This window comes from Aotus nancymaae, unplaced genomic scaffold (genome assembly GCF_030222135.1).
Source record: "Aotus nancymaae isolate 86718 unplaced genomic scaffold, 86718_ANA_hifiasm-v0.15.2.pri h1tg000098l, whole genome shotgun sequence".
NCBI classification, from domain to species: Eukaryota; Metazoa; Chordata; class Mammalia; order Primates; family Aotidae; genus Aotus; species Aotus nancymaae.
In genome coordinates this window covers 2,212,587-2,226,083 of record NW_026988513.1, presented here as the reverse complement: position 1 = coordinate 2,226,083, position 13,497 = coordinate 2,212,587, and the positions used below count along the sequence as shown (strand labels likewise).

General features: G+C 46.4%; 1 protein-coding gene across 5 annotated transcripts in view; it reads left to right on the top strand.

Annotated features, from left to right (window-relative positions):
* Window positions 1-13,497, top strand: part of DUSP22 (dual specificity phosphatase 22) — a 58,547-nt gene that overhangs the window by 869 nt on the left and 44,181 nt on the right. For all 5 annotated transcript variants that reach the window (XM_021676169.2, XM_021676168.2, XM_021676167.2 and 2 more), the window contains one exon: window positions 12,309-12,342. In XM_021676169.2, coding sequence (XP_021531844.1) covers window positions 12,309-12,342 — 34 coding nt within the window. Of the gene's footprint in view, window positions 1-12,308; window positions 12,343-13,497 lie in introns of those variants that run through there.

Below are 13,497 nucleotides of genomic sequence, written 5' to 3'. Positions count from 1 at the left end.
AAGGAAGTTGCTGGATTCCAGCTCTTGCCGCTGACAGTGGCTGGAGGGTATATTCCTGTCAACGACAGGGTTAAGCATTTTGGTGCTTGATACTTGGCTGGTTTCAAGGAAGGATTCACGAGACGTCACAAAGCCCTCAACAAGGACAGCTACCTTTTTACAGGTCTTTGAATGGTCCTGGATGCGTTGAGTCGTCTTTCTGCTTCTCTTTTTCATGGTGCTCCACTCACCCACATGTCCACCTCCTGTCAGCTTCCACACTGGGTGGGGATGGCGATGTGACTGTGTTGTTTGTCATGCCCCTCAGCACTGGGTCCGCAGTGGTTTGGGTCTTGGACCTGGAGTATTCCAAATGAGGACTCAGGGTAGGGAAGAGAAAATGCGGTGGGGGTCGGTGGGGGGAAAACGTGTCTAACTTCTCACATGCCCTGTCCTGGTTACTCAATTTATGAAAGCACTATTGTGTGTTTGGGGCCTGCATATCAGTTCTGAGGTATTTTGGTAAACAGAATTGTATTCACTTTTTTTTTTTTTTTTTTTTTTGGCGAGTGATCAAGTTTGGAAACAGACTCTCTCTCTCTTGGATAAATACTCGTATTATGTTCCCATGAGCACTGGAATCCATCAGCACCACGAGCCTTCTGCTTTTTAGATTAAAACAGAACAATAAAGATGGTCATCGTAAGTTTTTGGGCTCCATTTTGCCTTCCCGTTGATGATGGTGATGCCTCAGCTTTCCTTTGTTATTTCTACAGTTTTTCCCACTTGAGCTGTTCATTCTTCACAGTTTTCAGCATTTAATTTCAAATATTTGTGTAATACAATTCAAAAAATATATTTAGGAATACAGATGTTTGCCTAAGGGATCAACATTATTTTCATGCTTTTCAACAAAAGCAGTAATATTCATATCATACTTTTTTACCTTTCGAAATGAGTAATAAATTTCCTGATTATTTTATTATCTTGTATTGTGAATAGAGACTCTATCCACAGTGTATAAATGAAGAAGTAAGCCAGGTGCAGTGGATCACGCCTGTAATCCTAGCACTTTGGGAGGCAGATGCTGGCGGATCACGAGGTCAGGAGTTCAAGACAAGCCTGGCCAAGGTGGTGAAACCCCGTCTCTACTAAAAATACAAAAATTAGCTCGGTGTGGTGGCATGAGCCTGTAGTCCCAGCTACTAGGGAGGCTGAGGCAGAAGAATCACTTGAACTGGGAGGTGGAGGTTGCAGTGAGCTGAAATCAGGCCACGGCACTCCAAACTGGTTAACAGAGCGAGACTCTGTCTCGGAAAAAAAAAAAAATATACATAAAAATAAAAATAAATGAAGAAATGTATGTATAGAGAGATTTAGACACTTGACTGCTTCAACACATACTTATGATGTACATACTGTAAGCAGGTGGTGTGCTAGTGGGTGGAAAGGGAGGAAGAGGGAGTGCAGTGAGAAATGACTCAAAGATCCTTCACAGGACCTTCAGTATAGACCAGTACTTGTCCAGCACTAATATGATGTAAGCCACATATGTAATTAAAATGTTCCAGTAGCCACATTAAAAGATAAGCAGGTGAAATTAATTTTAATATATTTTATTTAACTGAATATATTAAAAATATTATTTCAATATGTAACCAATATATAAAATTATTTGTGGAAGATTTCATGTTTTTTACTATGTCTTTGTGAAAGGAAAAATCTCAGGACACCCAGATCGCTTATATCTTCAAAGCCTAGCATGTATTTTATGCCTAAATCTCATCTCATTTTGGACTAGTCACATTTGAAGGACTCGATAGTCACTGTGGCTCATGGCTGCTGTGTTGCACAACACAGGGTGTGTATGTGTGTGGGAGTGTGAGAGAGAAAACAAAGGCAAGGTAGGGAGGAGTAGAGGCTCCAGAGGAGAAAATAGGCAATTTTGGAAAAGTGGGGAAAGCCGAAGATGGGATGAAAGTGACCTTGAAGGGGCATTCAGCCCAGGCAATGAATCCTGCCACAGTGGTTTAACGTGGGATCAGGAGGAATTACCCCAAATCACCAGGTGAATTAGTGGGAAAGTAGATTGATGGAGGCCAGTAACTAAGAACCTTAGCTAGAACTTTTCCATACATTACCGTGTGACTTGGAACAAGGCTTCATATTTTTCCCAACTGTAAAAATATAATGGTTGATTTGCAGAATCCGGGGAAGGTACTAACCCTAGAAACGCTTCTCTAAGAACATTTATAAATATGTGCAGTGCCTTTGGAACTAACATAACTTGAAATGTGTGTGCCCTGAGGTTACTGGGACAAGATTAGTTTCAGACCTCATACGGATTGGTCATTTTTGGCAAAAGAACGTTTCTGGTCTAGACAGTGCAGGCTCCATTCTGACTGCTTTGGGACAGCAGTTTTATTATTTCACATTCCCATGGTGGCTTTTTTTTGTCAGTACATTCCGGTCTCCTGGATGGCAGAATATTGTGCCCATTTCAGTTAGGTATACACAGCAGATTATATAGAAGATAGAAGGGAAGAAGGCTTTTATATTCTAGAAAATTAAAGATGAGAAAATGAAGGTAGGACTAGGTACGGTGGCTCACACCTATAGTCACAGCACTTTGGGAGGTTGAGGAAGGCAGACTGCTTGAGTACAGGACTTTAAGACCAGACTGGGCAACATGACAAAACCCAGTCTCTGCCAAAAATACACACACACAAATATTAGCCAAGTGTGTGGTGGCATGCTCTGTAGTCCCAGATACTTGGGAGGCTGAGGTGGGAGAATCATCTCAGCCTGGAAAGACTAGGCTGCAGCGAGTTGTGATTGTGCCACTGCATTCCAGCCTGAGTGACAGAATGAGACCTTATTTCCAAAAAAAAAAGCAACACCGCAATTGTGAACCCTTTTTTTTTTTTTTTTTTTTCACTTTATAAAATCTCAGCTTCACGATAGCCTTATGAGGTCAGACGACCTGATCTTTGCTCAGATTGGAGAATGGAGATTTGGAGAGGTTAGGTAGCATAAGTAAGGTCCAGTGCTAGGAAGCGGGAAACTGGCTTTGGACCCCAGTCTCCATTGATTTTGAAGTTAGGAAAGGTCTTTGCTTAGAGCTGGGATGCTAGTTCTTCCAAGTCAATTTTACAGTTTCTAAAAACTAACTTGAAAAGCTCCTCATAGTTTCGATTACTTGTTAAATAGGCAAAATCACCTCCTCTCTTCCTTCATGTTTGACATTGATGAAGAAGGGAGTAAAAGGCAAGCGACTGAAACTATTTTTTCATTGTTTTTGTGTGTTTGTGTGCGCAGTTCCCAAACAGATGCCCCGCACTGGCCAAAATTACAGTTGCCGATGAGTTTATTGTGCGTTTGAGTACATCGCCACGTAGAGTAAGGCACAGCTCCATGAAGTAGATCCTGTTATTTTCATGCTTATTTCCTGATGTATACAGAGGTTAAGGGAACTGCCAGGGTCACCCAGCTGGTGAGTAGCAGAGCCTGGACTCAAAGCCACAGTCTGGCTCAGCCACAATGCAGAGTGCCTCATTGTGCTGCTAAGATATTAGTCTAGTAAATGTCTCTGGTAAGAGTAGGGTTAAACTAAACAGGCTGTTGGATGCAAATGTCGTGTTCCTGTGCAGCCTTTGAACACTCCTAGTTGACTCAAAGTTCTCTCAAGAGTCTGAACCCTCAAATCTTTTGGGGGAGAGCCTGTAAACAAAACTCCTATTCTCACTGTCTGTTATTAGTCTTCAGTACAATACCCCATTAACAACAAAACAAACGACTAATCTCTAGCCAAACACGTCAGAGAAGGCTGCCCCAAAAGCTTCTCATGTGTATTAAGTCTTTACCTTGATCCTCCTAAAAGTGAGCTGAAGCCGTGCCATTCTAGGGCAGGATATGTGGACCCCATATGGTTGACGTCTTGCCCTCCACTGACTGCCAGGGTTTATTTAGCTCATCAAGCATCCGGCCTGCCTGGTCTTGTGGCCTCTTCCTCCCTCCCTGCTCTGTGTCCTCTGAAAGCACCCTGCCTGGTGGGAATGGCTGCCATCCCCGTACTTCTCAGGAAGCCTCTCATGGTGCTGGGAGGCCTCACTTCAGTGGGTGCATCTTGTTTCTGTGGGGAGCCCACAGTTGTTAAGAGGGGCTGGTTAACAGAAAGCCTCATCTGGGGCACCTCCACCACTTCAGGGGTGTGGTCTCAAACAAATCACTTAAATGTTTCTAAGCTTCAGGATTTTTTCCTTCCTGGATTCATAGATGGATAGAACTAAAAGACCTTAGGTGGTTAGCTAATCCAGTCTCCTTACTGGCTCTAAAATGAGGGTAATGATACCTTCCCCAGTTACTACTTGAGTTATTAGGAGAAGCAAATGGGAATTTATTAGAACACATTTTTTCCCAAACTGTAAAGTGCAAATACAGTCTGTTTTGAGTCTTCTTGGATTTGTCCCATCAATGGTTCCAGTGATGACATCTGCCTTGGATGTGACTGACAGTTTGAGGATAGCTCTTTCTCTCTTAGGAAGATGAGGGAGTGTAGTTGGGAAAGGATTATAATTCAAGGGGAATATGTCCCCTCTAGGCATAGACCGGTGTTCCTCCAGGGCTGCACCTGCAGACATTTCAGGATAATTACTTGTTGTGAGACTGCCCTGTGGATTGTGAGAGGTTTTGAAACATCTCAGATCCTCACACGATGGTTGCCAGTAGCACCTCCTCCCAACCTGTGACTACCAAAAATGTCCCTGACATTGGCAGATATCCCCTGGGGAGTGAAATCATCCCCAGTGGAGAACCACTAGTTGAGGGTTCTTCCTCTCAGAATTTCCTGAGGCCGGTGTGATCTGAAACTGGAGAGTTATCCAAAGGGCTTACAGGGTTGAGCAACTGTTTTCACATGGGAAGGGGCTGGAAGGTCAGGCACCTTTTTGCTGCTAAATTCTTCTGTTTCCACCTGGCAGCAGGTGACTTGTCTGACTGCATAATCAAGTCATCCATCCATACACCTGTTCATCGCATTATATTATTGAACACCTGCTATTGTAAAGGCACTGTGTTATATCCTGTAGTGGGTTGTTTCATCCTGTAGATGAAAGACACGAAGACCCTGCCATGCAGATTAGGCTCAGGCAGCTTAGAGGGGAGCCTCCTGCAGGAAATGAACACTGAGCCACTGCTGCAGGACTGACAGATGGCTTACGTGCGGGTGGGCTCTGGTTCCCTGCCTCTACTACACCGCCCACCGAGTGCACTCTCTTTTCCCCTTTTAATACTACATTTTTATTTCATGTTGAAGAACAGATGTTAAAGACAGTGTTTGTTCTAAGGGCCCAGAAGAGTATTCTCATATTCTTTCCTTTTTACATGCAGACTGGTTAAGTCCATGGCCAAGTGGCATTTTAAAAGTCTTTGTGACATTTAACCCTTCAAGGAATCCACCAAAGTTTTCCCCTTCATGCCTGGCTTTGAAACCCAGAAAGTCCTTTCTGACCTAGAAAGAATTAATATTCCACCACCACCTCCATCCCACACGGCCTTGTGCAGCTGCTTGCTCAGGAATTTGCTTTTTAATGTCTGTTTGGGTGGGGTTCTTAGATTCCATGCATCCTGAAAGACTAAAATACGTGTTTAAAAAATAAACTCAAAATATTTTCTGCCTTAGAAGCAGTATTCTTTTGTGCTTAAGTGTGGTTTCCTGGCTGAGGATTTGTGTTTTTGCGTTTCTGTGAAGCCAGAGTTAGCACAGTGTAACACATGGCTGTGAAGGTCTCCATCAAGAGGAACCATCAAGCATGGAGAACCTTTAGGATGATTTCAGAGCATTTCTGCAGAAGGATTCTGCCTGTATTGTCTATGCCCAGCTAGTCTTGTAACAGAAAACAGGAATCTTTGACCTGTGGAATGACAGAGACCATCTCCCTCTGTGGCCTGTGCCATTTCATCACCGTTTATTCACAGGCTACCTCTTAGTGCGCGGTAGACTCTGAGCAGGTTTTAGGGACACATTAGGAGACAAGACAGATGCACCCCATGCTGCGAGATCAGTCCGAAAGTAATGAATAAAGCCGTTTAGCCACTGATAAATGTGGTGAAAAAAACAAGATGACCTGGAGGCGGTCATCTTGTAGGAGGCCACTCAGGTGAAGAGTGGGGGAACAGCGTCCCCAGCAAAGGGAAAGAACAGCTGTTTCAGAGGCCCAAAGATGATTAGTATCAATTCTGTGCTAATTCATTTAGCGTAGTAGGAATTCCAAGTTGCATTTACATCCTTTTTTTTCCAACTTGTCCTTGCTTTCTACCAGGTGGTAATGATTTCATTTTCTCTCTCTTCTTGCTTCTGGCTTGAGCTCAGCTCCTCCATGAGCTGACTGGTCATCCAGGTTGTCCCAGATGAACACCTTGTTTTTTCCAGGTCTCCTCTATAAATCATCTCTGCTGGAAAATTATTCCATTTTATTTCATGTTCTCTTTCGCTGTGCTCAGGGATTATCAGCAATAATAATATCATGAAAGTAGGTGGGTCAAACTTTTGGGGTTTCAAGTCCAAATTATGAAGCTGACTACTGTAGAAGTTGAAATATTCATGGGCCTTTATTTAGTCTCCTTGAAACCAGCCCTGCTTAATCTTGTTTGTAATTCTGTATGGAAGAGAATCATACTGTGGCTACAGAGAGGGATTGAGCAATATGCTTTCTATTTCCAGCCCTTGAAACTCTAGCTCAGTCTCCTGGTCTGAAACTTGAAGTTAAAGGTTGACTGACACAATTCATTCTTTCTTTTACATTACTTAAAAGTATTTAAACTGCGTGTAGAATACTCATTTTCAATTCCTTTTAGCAAGGTGCCCCCTCAGGTCAGATTTCCCATCCGTGCCAGTACGCTGCTGCAACTGTTGCTCGGGCGCTGCTCTGTCCGGCACCAGCCCCATCCCACAGGTGTGGCCGGGCACTGTTTCCCATGTGGAAACCCACCCAGGGCAGAAAGGGGCAGCGTTGCATCTCCCTGGCACAGCTTGCATCAGGTTTCATTCACTATCATTTTTTCTCTCTTGTTTCTTCTCACCCTATTCACATTGTCTGTTCGTTCATTCATTCATCAGAGAAGCATTTGCTTGAGTACCTACCCAAGGGAGAACTATTCAAGTTCAAAAATGTGTTTACAAAGAAGATGCAGGCAGCAGATAGAGATCGTAGACTGGAGGTCCATGGGCCCTGGTCAGCCCACAGATGGATTTTATTTGTCAACCACAGTATATTAGTTGTTTTAAAAATGTAATTGACAATATTTGAAAATTGGGCTGTTTCCCATAGAACAGCCTGGAATTTGGGGGCCCTGGCCTGCATCTCTGCATGGCCATGTTAGTTGATTGTACCGTGGGCACCTCCTTAGATGTGGGTGAGATTGGAGAATGCCTTCAGGCTTGGGTTGGGGCTGAAGACATTTGAGGGTCCACGTCTAGAAGGTCTTCCTTGCCAAGGTGGAGAATTTGAGTTTCATGCTGAAAGCTACATGGAGCCCTAAGATGAAGAGTCACATGATCCAACTTTGGACCTTGGGGCAGTCTGAGGAATCCTTTGGAAGGAGCAGTCAGTCTGGAGGTAGGGAGCTCACTAGGAAGCTATTGCAGGAATTCAGAGGGGAGGCGCTAAGAAGCTGAACCTGAAAAGTTCAAAGAGGAGCACTTGAATGGGAGAGCTGCTGCGCGGAAGTAAATGAGCAGCACGGAAGTCCAGAGAGGGCAGAGTCTACTGTTGGAGTGATCTCCGGGAGGTTCCTGGTTGAGCTGTTCCTAGCAGGGCAGGTAGGTCTCAGGACCAGAGGCAGGGCGGGAATAGACCTGCTGTGCCTGCGACTTGCCTCGAGGTCTGTGTCACTCTTTTGCATTTATGTATTTTTCTAGGTTGAAAGCCCACATCAGAGTCCTTGGTTGTAAGCAACAGCATCCAAATGTATTACCTTAGGTAGAACAGGGCAGATAGCCTAGAAGGCTGGAGAGCCAGATTCAGGGGCTACCTTGGCAGGAGCAGATGCTGTAACTTGTCAGCGAGAACATTTCTGGGGCTACCCCAAGATGCTGATGCTACAGCCAGTGGACACTGAATGTGCCACCAACCCTGCTGCCTCTGTTGCCAAAGAGGACACTCTAGACTGTCCCTGCAGCCAGTATGTAGACTTGTTACATGCAGGTCACACCCATGTAGCAGCAAAGGCCTCTATGAGTGGGGATCTAGCATTGGCAGCTTCTATACTAAGAGCTGGGCTCTGCTTCCCACCAAGACTTTCTGGGGCCAGGGCATCCCCAAACCTAGGAAAGGGTTTCAGAGACTGGAAAACCAATAAAATAAATGCCCATTGCAGGGTTTGCGATTTTCGAGCATACCCAAGGGATGAACAACCCCAAAAGTGGGAACCTCTTCTCTGTTTAGAAAGAGTATTTGGGGCAAAGAAAGTGATACTGCAAAGTGGGATGGCTAAGGGGTATTGAGAGAATGGGGATGACCTAGCTTGGCTGGGTATCAGAAAGCAGTTGGGGGAAATCCTTCAGAGGTAGGTTGGAGCCAGCCTGTGGAAGCCATGCTGAATATTTAGTTCCATGTTTGGACTTGATGTTTTAAGGAAAAGGGTTGCCACTGAACATTTTCACATAGAAAATCACCCAGAAAGAATGGCTTTAGAAAATTAATTTGGTAGGACAGAGAAATGAGTTCAGTGTTTACTATTGTAACCCCTGTGTGAATTGAGCTCTGGGCAAGGCTGAGGAGGGAGACTGTGAGGGGCGTTCCAGGGAGGAGGGGAGCTGGGAATTGAGAGAGAGGTGCCGCAGTGGTGGGAGCTCCAGGTTTTCCATTCAGGGTTACTGGGAGAAGGTGGCACCGTCGGGGGCAGGAGGATTTGACAACGAGGTGGGAAAACAGTGGTTTGCCTGAGACAGTCCTGCAGCGAGCCGGACTCCAGAGGGTGAATTTAGGAGTCATAAAATCATGGTTAGGCCGGCGTGGTGGCTCACGCCTGTAATCCCAGCACTTTGGGAGGCCAAGGCGGGTGGATCACGAGGTCAAGAGATCGAGACCATCCTGGTCCACATGGTGAAACCCCGTCTCTACTAAAAATACAAAAAATTAGCTGGGCATGGTGACGTGTGCCTGTAATCCCAGCTACTCAGGAGGCTGAGGCAGGAGAATTGCCTGAACCCAGGAGGCGGAGGTTGCGGTGAGCCGAGATCGTGCCATTGCACTCCAGCCTGGGTAACAAGAGCAAAACTCCGTCTCAAAAAAAAAAAAAAATCATGGTTGGTTCTATTAGAATGTAGAAATGATCTACTCTCATGCCCTCATTTAACTTTAAAGACAATATAAAATTATTAGTTTGTGTTTATTAGAGAAGGTAGTAGATATACAAAGAAAAAAAGCAAAAATGGCCCATAATCTGTTTTCCAAATGATCCCTCTTGATTAAAAAATTAAATTGGCGTAGTGCACACACAGGGCTAGAGCGTCAGGTGGCATAGGCAAGCTCAGAGAGAAACGCAGAAGCCCTCCTCCAGGACCCCGCCGTCCCCGTCACGGAGGTGAGCGTGATGACAAAGGCAGTTTGCTTGCACACGGCGGTACCTTTTCTGTTTTTCGTACCATTTTCAAGATATATTAAGTTAAAACACCTAAGATCATCTTATTCACAGCCCCACATGTCTTAGGCATCTTAGCAGTATTTCATTTCATGGCACCTAACCAGGAGTCTGGATAGTGGCCAGTGGCCACAGTGTTTGCTGTGCAGGACCAGTTCCTCCCACTGGCCCCCGCCTTCTCTCTACGTCTCTCCCACTGCCCCCAGTAGACGCACGGCCCTTTCTCCAGGCTGACCGTTCTGCTGTCTCCTACCTGTCTGTCCATTCCTCTTGCGCTGCAGGTCCCCTGAGTGTCACTGTCCCCTGGAAGCCCTCTGTGACCCCAGAGTGGTCAGGTCACCTCCACCTTCACTTTGTGAGCTGCTGCATGAGGGCAGAGCCCTGTCTCTCTACGTCAGGCCTGTACCCCGAGTGCCCAGCATGGTGCCTCAGGAAGTTTAGCCACTGTGATACATTCTCTGACTTTGGGCAGATAAACATGCTTATATTCTAGAAACATTTTGATCTAGAAAATTGCCCAGTGATTATAACTGTAGGGATATGGAGCCATTTGCAGTCACTGCTGTAAAAGAAAAGTGATTCTGACAGTTGCTTAAGCCAGCAAGGAAGACTCTATTCAAGATTATTGCAACGGGAAGACTCAACTCCAATACAGCAGGGGCCAGGGTAGATAGAAAGCCAAGGGCGGGGTGATGGAGCGGGTGGAATACCCCTCAGGGGAGCTGAATTAGACTTCAGAGAGGGAAGAAGAGGAGCGTGGTGGGGTCTCACGGGAGACCCCTGGACTTGCTCAAACTGGACTTGCTCGGCCAAAGACCGGGCCTTGTAGAGAAAAGGATTCAGAGGAGCCTGACTAAAGTTTGGTCAAGTCGGGGTCATTGCACCACTAGCCAAAAGAACCACGTGGCAATGATGCTTTTTAACGTCTACTGCCACGTCCTAATAAAGACAGGAGAGACCCCCGGGAATGAGAGACTACACACAGCAAAGCTCTGTGCAGCCAAGCTCTGCCAGAGAACGTCAGCGGGATCCACATCCAGGGCGAACTTGCATTGTTCCTGTGTTTTCAAACAGGATGATAAAGTATAGACTCACCCTTCCTCTCAGGAGAATCCTAAAGACCGATTACGTTTCCAGAAAGACCTGTCAAGTGTTTCAGCTCGTTGGCAGTGGATGTTGGCGTTTTCCTCTGAGACGTCATCTCACATGCTCCCTGACCTGCCTCCAGTTGGTGACTTCAGTCACGGACATAACTGAGCTCCGTCCCATGTGGCACTCTCCAAGCTAATTTTGTATCCTGACCACTCTGGGTATTGAGACACCCAGGGTGATCACAAAGCCCCGTGCCCAGGTCACTGCTGGGTTTTACCTGTTGTTCTGGGGTAATGATTAGCAGAACCTCTTTTCATTCTTGGGTGTGTCAGTTGGACAATACGTTACATGGCCCCTTGGCTGGTCATCCCTCTGCACAGAGGCTAACCCTGGGCCTAGCACTGCTGCCCTGACGTGAGCCACAGTAGATCCCCTGGAATGACTGGACATGAGCCGTTAGTTTTTAGTGAGGCAGCTGGTGGTCAGGAAGATGCTTGAAGAAATCAGCAGACATGAAGAACTGTACCACAGGCTCTTTTGACTTTCTCAGTGGGAGTGAAGGAAGATGGGGGGTCGCGGGGATGGGAGTGGCAGACAGGAGGGCGAAGGTAGGAAATCCAGGGATCTGTGGTGAAATGTCACCAAAATCAGCTGGTTGTATGTGCTTGGAAATCATGGCAGGTGATACAGTGAGCATATTTTAATGAGTGGTACAGTGTCCTTATTTAAATTTCAGAGTGTGTATGCAAAGTGCTGGCATGACAAGAATTTGCTTCCTATTTTACAAGTCATGGGGCGTGAAAGAAACCACCCCCATGCTGATCTGCTAAATCATTCCATATGGGGACTGGGGGTAGAGAAGAGGGCTTGCCCAGAAATCTGTATTTTTAACAGATTCTGGAGTTCTGATGGGAAGTTTGGTTTGAGAACCACTGCCTTGGAAGAAGTTGGATTTTGCAACAAATGTGTGTTCTTATTAACTTGCATCTGTTTGATGGTTAGATCATTCATTTAACAGCCCTTTATTGACTGTCATCCTGGCCCAGGGCTGGGGATGCAGCAGTGAGTGGCAGGATTCATTTGCTGCCCAAGGAGTTTTGCCTGACAGAAAGATGGGCCTTCACCTGGTCATGCCCTCACAATAGCATCGCTATACAGGGGACACAGAGGGCTGCCAGCACTGAGCTGGGGCCGACCCTGGACTCGGGGCTAAGGACAGGCCAAGGGTAAGGTGGGTGGGAGCGTAACCACCTGCAGTGGGCACCATGTATGCAGTGGCCTACTGCAGCAGAGTGCAGAGCTGCTGTGGGGGCAGGGGGCTTGGACCCTCAGAATGCTCATCAGCACTGCAGTGCTGTAGGTGAGGACAATGGGGTCGAAGCCAGGCCCTAACCTCAGCGAGTCCATGGGCACCAACCTGCAGCCATCCACAGGCCGCTGGGGATGTTGGGTCACCCACATATCTGTCAGGGAGGTGCTGTACTGGGGGTGGCACCTGGCCTGTGCAGGGACCCTGCTGCTGGCGGAGGCCCCCCTCTGCGACACCATCTACCTAGAGTCTGCTGGGCTCATGTCTGTGTCTGTCTCTCTTCTAGATCCTGCCCGGCCTGTACATCGGCAACTTCAAAGGTGAGTTCTTGCTTTGTTATTGTTGTGGTAAAAAACGCATAACATAAAATGTGTCATCTTTGCCATTTTAAAGCATATAGGTCAATGGCTTTAAGTAATTTGCATTGCCGTGCGGCCATCACCAACATCCTTCTGCAGGACTTCTCATGTTCCCAGACTGAAACTCTGTCCCCGTTAAACCCCAACTCTCCATTCCTCTCCTCCCAGCCCAGGCAGCCACCATTCTGCTTTCTGCCTCTATGAATCTGACGACTCTCGGAACCTCCTCTTAGTGGAATCATACAGTATTTGTGCTTTTGAGACTGGCTTATTTTACTGAGCACAGTGTCATCAGTTCATCCGTGTTGTTGCATGTGTCAGAATGGGCTTCCTTTTTAAAGCTGAATAATATTCCATTGTGTGCATAGGCCTCGTTTTTCTTCCATTTATTTGTTCGTGGACTCTTGGGCTGTTTCCACCAAAAACAGGTTCAGTTTTGAAAGATCAGCTTTCATGTGTGAGATTGACAGGCAGAGTGTAGACTCAGTCTACAGTCTGTTCTGGGAGTGGCCACCACTTGCACCCAAGCCCCTTGCTGGGTGCACCCCAACCCCTTGACCATCAGCTGATGGAGTGGTGTGAGGCTGTGCAGGCCCCAGCTCTGCCTTGGGTGCTCCTTTTAACTCTCCACATCCGTTGGGACATTATCATGAAAAGATGGTAGACAACAGGCACATTTAGCAATCACGTGACTTACAGTCTTCTGCCACTTTCATTTTTTAGTTACTGTTGACAAATTTTTAGAAGCCTGTTCTTTTTAAGTCACCTGGGAAACAAGAGTGACAATTTCATCTCTGGCAGATTCTTCTCATCTGGTGCTGCTTCTCTTCTCACACATATCCCTGCCGCTTGTTCAGTACTGATTGATTTGCTGTCAGCTGTTGACTCTGTTTTCACTCAGCCCTAAAGCACGGTGGTCACTGGGCTTGTCGGCTTCCAGGGAGGGGCCAAATCCCCCTACCATGTGACATTCTGAGTCTGTGTAAGTGAATCACTGAGATGAGGTGGGAACATAGAGATGAGAGGCCCTTAATAGGATGAAAGAGACCTGGGAAGCTTGCAGAGAAGTCCCCACTCCTGTTAGGTTGGACAGAGCCAGCCCATGTCATAGGCAGG